At 60.1% G+C, this 6700-nt stretch overlaps 1 protein-coding gene across 1 annotated transcript in view; it reads right to left on the reverse strand.

The window, feature by feature from the left end:
* Positions 1–2375: 2375 nt before the first annotated feature.
* The window catches only part of AFAP1L1 (actin filament associated protein 1-like 1), a 13839-nt gene continuing 9514 nt past the window's right edge, over positions 2376–6700 (reverse strand). The window contains 11 exon segments of the mRNA XM_009882083.1: positions 2376–2399; positions 2789–2917; positions 3184–3362; positions 3614–3778; positions 3993–4107; positions 4235–4319; positions 4706–4851; positions 5261–5472; positions 5936–6088; positions 6235–6328; positions 6606–6692. Of these exon segments, the coding sequence (XP_009880385.1) occupies positions 2376–2399; positions 2789–2917; positions 3184–3362; positions 3614–3778; positions 3993–4107; positions 4235–4319; positions 4706–4851; positions 5261–5472; positions 5936–6088; positions 6235–6328; positions 6606–6692 (1389 nt within the window).

Raw genomic sequence — 6700 nt, forward strand, 5'->3', positions numbered from 1 at the left:
GTCCGGGCGGGCAGCGCGGCGGAGGCGGGAAGGGCCGCAGCGCGGGCCTGGGCCGGTAGCCCGGTCATGGCGGGAGGTGGCCACCGGGACGCGGTGCTGAGGTTTGATAACTCCGTTCCTGTCGCCGGTTGTGCGACTTAAGGGGGGGTGGGGTGGGGGATGAACGCGGCAGGTTTCACCTCGCGTTCGATGACGGCTGTGAGAGGCTTGGGCCTGCAGGCCGGCCCGAGGTGGAAGAAACAGCGTTTCTTACCTCATGGTAAATCAACATTAAAAACCCCCAAACCTCGGCCAGGTGTGCTTTTTAACCTCCACGGGGGGGGCTACGGGAAAGATGGGGAGGGAGTCTTATAGGGAAGTGTGGCTATAGGACGAGGGGTAATGGTTTTTGAACTGAAAGAGGGCAGATTTACATTAGATATTGGGAATACCTTCTTTACTGTGAGGGTGGTGAGACACTGGAACAGGTCGCCTGGAGAAGGTGTGGCTGCGCCATCCCTGGAGGTGTTCAAGGCCAGGTTGGATGGGGCTTTGAGCAACCTGGGCTGGTGGGAGGTGTCCCTGCCCATGGCAGGGGGGGGTTGGAACTAGATGATCTCTAAGGTCCCTTCCAACTCTAACTCTATGAGCCTATGACGTGCTTTCACAGGCTGTGGTGGTCCAGCTCCATTTCTCCCCACTGTAGGCACAGGCTCCTCATTTCTTTAGCAGGAGAGGTGATGCTTTGAGGAGAGGGTTTGTACCCTTTTCTGAAGTGAAACGGGACAGTGCAGCTCCATGTCCCAGGGGCAACAGGAGCAATGACAACCAGCACAGGGAAGCTGCTGCGGAGAAGAGTCTGAGTACCGTCAGGAATGGGGCTTTCCTGCACCTTCTCCCTGGGAGATAGGGAGCCCCTCCAGCCTGGGCAGCGGGCAGCTAAGCTCACAGCTCTGAGCTAACTGCCCTCACTAACCCAGCATACAAGATTCACCCAGCCTGCCCACCCCAACAGCCGCTGCTGCAGTGATGACAAGCCCACCCCAGCCCCATCCCAGCTCATTTCACTACAAGCAGGAGATGTTTACCCACCATGCTACTCACAGCCAGGGGAAGGGGCGGACCAGTGCCAGTGTTTTTATTAAAAGCTGCTTACCTAGTTTCTATCAAGAGGGCTTTGAAAGAGTGAACTCCAAAGGTTAATTGTGGCAGTCGTTAGCATGAGTGGGCTACAGGCCTGCTCCCTTGTTCCCAGCACAAAAGCCTGGGCCTTTCTTTTTTATTCCTGTCCCTTGTTTCTGCCTGTGCTAAATGACCTTCCTCTATTTCTCTTTTCTGTTCCAGTCCCCTCATTTGAAAGAGCCTTTTAAAATTTTTTTTAAACTTCCCTTCACTCCATTTTGACCACATGCCTTGGCAAACTGTGTCTGACTGCAGCAGCAATAGTGTGAACGTGCTGTTGGCCAGGAGACAATCCTGTCCCTTTCCCTGCTCGCCCAAAAGCTGGCATGGGGCTAGGGCAGAGAGCCGGGCTGCCTCCAGCCTCAGCCCTTTGCAGCACTTCTAAGCTGTTTAGCAAGGTTGAAAGGTGTCCAATGTTAATTCGCTTTCAAATGCTGACACTTGAGCTTCATTCATTCCCAAGGGAAGCCAGCGTGCCCACACCCTTACTGTCTGGAGGACATGAAGGAAAAATTGGACAAGGGCACTTAGTTGAGGCACAGTGAGCTTGAGACACGAGGAACCCTGAGATGAGACCCTGCAGAGCTGGGAGCAGTAAGCAGGGTGAATGATCGGTGTCTCTGAAGTGTCCGGTCCAGAGCAGCTCATGAACTCCCAACACCGAGGCAGCCAAAAATCCCCAATGAGTCCGTGGTTACTTTGGAAAGTGTTTTCCTGGCCTCCAGCGTCCCCAGGGTGGCACATGCTGATCTTGATAAATCGAAGCGCTTGCCAGGCAGTGCTGACTGCCAGCCCCCAGGCTCTCCCCTCCTTCCTTCTGCGCCACCACGGCCACACGCACCTTGCGCCGAACTCCTGGCCCCGTGGGAGGCTCCCCCCAGAGATGGGTTTCTCAGTAGTATGTGACCCTGATCCACAAAGGACTCCCCTTCCCCACCCACCTCCCAAATTCCCCTCCCGCCCCCTTCCCCATGGTTTATAGTATTGCCCACAAGGCAGACGGTGCCGCAGTGGTGGGGTGTGGGGGGCGTCCCTCCCCCCGCGCTATAGTATTGCCCACAAGGCAGACGGTGCCGCAGTGGTGGGGGGTGGGGGGCGTCTCTCCCCCCGTGCCTTCCCAGCACCCTCCCGGTGCCTCGGAGAAAGGGGGCTTGTAGCTTCTCTGTGAGCCCCAGTGTCTGGTGGGTGCTCGGCAGGCGTTCCCACAGCCTGGCTTAAGTCTGCTTCTTTTCCCATTCCTGCAGGGAAAGGAAAAAAAGCAGGGGATGAGGAGACATCACTGGAGAAGTGAGCACTGAGCCCTTTGAAGGGCATTCCTCCCTACTGAGTGCTTTGGACCACCCCAGTACCTTCAAAGGCTGGGGTCTCTGCTGCCCGGGGCATTGCAGAGGTGATGCTCTCCCCCCTGCCCACCCAGCCCTGCACCTCCCAAATCTCCCTGCGTGCTGGGCTCACGCCAGCAGTGAGTCCTACTGAGCTGGGCCAGCCTGGCTGCAAGGGACCCTGGCAGTATCACTTGCTTTTGGGAGCATCCCCAGTCCCCAAATTTCATGGTCAAGCAAGGGGGACAGGACGAAGGCTGAGATTTCCTGTGGGGCCAGGGAGGAGAGGGAAAGCGAACCAGGACCTTGGCCTTCCGCAGCACGTTTCCCTTGTTGGCAGGGAGGATGGAAGGACTTCTCTTTCTCAGTTCGGCTGCACAGTTAACGGGGACCAGGTGCTCAGGGGAGCTCCCGTTTGGCTTGTTTGTAGCTTCCTGTGGAAAAGGGGGAGCAAGAAGGAGGAGGATTTAGGAGACCCAGGGAGCAAGGACAGCCAGGGGAAAACAAAAAAGCACAGATGGTTATGAGGTCAAAACTGATGAGGCCAAACCTAACTGATGCTTTGCTTCCCACCTCTGTGCACAACGGGATGAAGCAGCAGGAGTGTCCCCTCTTCCCCATGTGCTGCTCCCCCCACCACCCCAAGCACCATTGCTGGGGGAAGCCAGAGCCACGAGAGCGAGGAAGAAGGGATGTGTACCCCGTTCTCAGCCTTGCCGGTCACAGCCAGCCCCAGTGCTGGCCCTCCTGCCAGCGACTGCTTCAGCCGCTCCTTCACTTCAGTCAGCTTGAGCTCCAAGTCGACGCGGCGCTCCTCCTTCTGCCGGCACTGCTCCTCCAGCACTGCCACCTGCTGCTCCAGGTCCTGCAGCTTCATCCCTGCTTGCACAAGCGCACACAGCTTAGCACCTTCGCCCGGGGATAAGGTCGCAGGGATGGAGAAGCCACCCATCCTCCTGGATGGGGACACTAGATGGGGCTGCCAGCCCAGCAGCATGCTGCAGCCAGCCTGGCTCATGGCCACAATGCCACCACCAGCCCAGTGTCCCCATCCCACCACGGCTCTGCAGCCTTCCCCCTGTGCCTGAGTGCCTTTGAGTGGCCACAGCACTTGGACAGCACCAACCTACCTGTGCTGCCCTTCATGGCTTCCCGCAGCTCGCGTTTCTCTTTCCGCAGCAACACCAGCTCACTGCGGATTGACGTTTTCTCCTTCTCCAGCTTCTCCTTCTCTGTCAGAAATCGCCTGGCATCCTCCTCGGCCCGGTTCTTCCCATACCTGTACTGGTTGGCATCTGCATGCACAAGGAGAGCCCGTCATGAAGGCTCTGGCGCCAGCTGCAGCGATGCCACCTGCGGTGCAGCTGAGCTGGTGCAGTACAACCTATCGCACGTGTGCTGGAGCCGGCCAAGCCCCAGCCTGGCCACAGACCCCCTTGGGGGAACAGCGTCATCCCATACTGGCCAGGGTGCCCCGACTGAGGTTTGTGGCTGAGGGCCCCCACTCACTTGACGCGTGCCTCTTCACTTTCACTTGCGGGTCCACCCGTCGTGACTTCTCACTGCAGGAGGAGGCATGGCGCTTCACCTGGGCTCCTGCCGGCCGCCCTGGCTCCTCCTCAGCCTGTGGTGGGGACAGGAGGGAGAGCATGCTGAAACACCTGCGGGGCCATCACGGACCGGCCAAGGCTCCCCAGGGCATCTTCTGTAGCCCGGCCACAGTGATGGGAGAGGGCGAGCCTTGGAGCCACACTCACCTGAACTTTCTCGTAGGGGACATCATCGTACACCACACGGGAGGAGTCTGGCCGGTGGTCCTGGGAGGAGCTGGCCCACCTGTGGGAGGAGGCATGGGGTCTTCCTTTCCACAACATCCTTGCCAGCCCCTCAGAGAGCTTCCTGCATTGCTCTCCCACCTTCACTCACAAGCACTCTGCCTTATCCTACCCTACCCTACATATCCTTTAAGTTCTTCGTCAGTGTTGGTGAAAAACTTCCACTTTCCATCCTGCCCAAGGGAAGCTTGCCTGCCTGAGGGAAGCTTGCCTGCTTCGGGAACCACCAGCCCCTGGGACATTGGCTGTCCCCAAGATCACAGCACAAACCGTGTCCCAGCCCATGCCTTTTCTAGGGAGTACGGAGGGCTGAGGATCGCCATCCCCAGCCCAGTGCTCTGCCCTCGGCACAGCCCCTCCCCAGCCCGCGGTGGGGGACAGCCTTACAGGTAGGAGTGTCTCACAGCCGTCACTATGTTGGCAATTGTCTCCACGTCCACGTAGTCGTAGTGCAAGGCCTCTGGCGCCGTCTGCGAGCCGGTCTCCACCAAGAGGAGACCCAGCCAGCGGCCCAGGTCTTCGGAGCAGCTTGCCTGCAGGACAGAGGAAGAGTTGGACTGCATGCCCAGCTCCCGGCCCCTTGCCCTCACTCCTGCCTCCTGATGCAAAGCCACCCTGTGGAGAAGGGTCCTCCGACAAAAAACGTGTGGGCAAGACCTAGGAGGGTCCAAGAGAAAGCACATAGGCACATGCAGGAGGTCCCAGTCCCAAACCCCCAGCCACCCTGGCTGCTTCAGCCCTGCCAGCCTCCTCCCTGCCTCCAGCCTGCAAACACCATCACGGCTGTCCCCAGCTCACCCTGGGCTTCCTTAACCTGCAGGGGAGGGGAGGAGAAGGCACTGCTTGCATGCAAGCGTTGGTCATCACAGGGGATGCTCCCCCAGCTTGGCAACCCCCTCCTCACCGTACCGGCACACACTGCCCACCCCATTGCCCACTCACCTCCAGTGCGGCCACCTCCTGCCTGTTGCGAAGGATGCGGAAGGCGAAGGGGTGTTTGGGGCCCAGCCCCGGGACCACCTCACAGCCCCGGAGGACAATGGCGTTCACGTGGGTCCGGAGGTCGGTGCGGTCCTTGTGGAAGTAGAGGGTGTTGCCCTTCAGGCGACACCAGCGCTCCTTCCAGCATTGGTTAACCAGGACGCTGAGGTAGCCTGAGGGGTGGCAGGGCCAAGAGAAGGGTCTCAGTGCCTGCTCAGCCGGACCTCAGGCAAGCGTTAATGAAACAGGGCTGCCCAGAGATTATGGCACGGCTCTCTACTTGTTTGGTCGTTCTGTGCCTCAGTCTCCCCACAGAGAGTCAGCTGGGACCCCTGGACCCAGGTGAGGTGCCAGCTCAGTGCCACACGGCCACCCAAGCCTGTTTCCTGGGAGGACACGGGTGACCCCTCGCACCTTCCCCAGGCACCACGGGGATTTGCAGAGCCAGGAGCAGGCACCAGTTCACATCCCACATCACAGCTCTCCATCGGCTCAGTGAGCTTGCTCCCACCCCACCGCCCCCTTACTCCTCGCCTGCCCCCCCGTATGGCCAGGCTGGGGGGAAGGATGCCAGCTCCCCACCGCTCCCAGCCCTGTGCCAGTTGAGCCCCGTCTCTGCACCCAGCTGGCACAAACCGCAGCAGGGGATGTCCTCCTCCGTGGAGGAGGTCTGCGTGTCCTCAGGAGAAGGCTTCTTCTTGGAGAAGCTGATGATCCTGGTGATCTTCTTCCCCGCTGCCCGGCTCATTGAGCCCTTCAGGTCAGCCAAGCCGCTCTTTTTGCCTTTCCCTGGAAGGAGGACAGGGTAGCTGTGTGTCCCCAGCACATGTCATGGCATCCCCCCTCACCGGGAGAGGATGCTCCCCAGCTGTGGTGCACAAAGCTGGCCCCTCCGGCTGGGCAACAGCCTGTTTGGCTGGGGCTAGGGGCCATACCATGCTCACTGGGCTCTCTGCGGGCCGCCGGTGAGCTGGTCTCACCCGTCACCACGCTGTCCGAATCCGAGGTGTGCTTCTCCTGCGACAGCCGCTGCGGGGGGAGCGGAGCAGGCACCCTGTCAGCAGCATCCTGCACAGCCCCCAGCGATGGCCACTGTCGGCCTTTCATCCCTTCCGCCCAGGGTTGGGACATCCCCCGGTGCCAGGGGAGCCCCATAAACCCTGCAGACCTGCTGCAAGGATGGGAAGGCCCCCCTGCCCCGTGCAGCACTGGGAGCACAGGGAGCTCAGCCCTGAGCCCCCCATTCCCCCGGCTGGGCTGCAGCAGCCCCATGCAGCACCTTGGCAGGACAGTTAGAAACCATCACCTTATCCAGGTCCATCTTGCACGGCATCACCGGGGAGGTGGGGGCTTCCATCCCGCCTGCTGCCGGGCTGCTCGCTTCCTTTATCACCTCGGGGG

The sequence above is a fragment of the Charadrius vociferus genome, unplaced genomic scaffold (assembly GCF_000708025.1).
Source record: "Charadrius vociferus isolate BGI_N301 unplaced genomic scaffold, ASM70802v2 scaffold3, whole genome shotgun sequence".
In the NCBI taxonomy this organism is placed as follows: Eukaryota; Metazoa; Chordata; class Aves; order Charadriiformes; family Charadriidae; genus Charadrius; species Charadrius vociferus.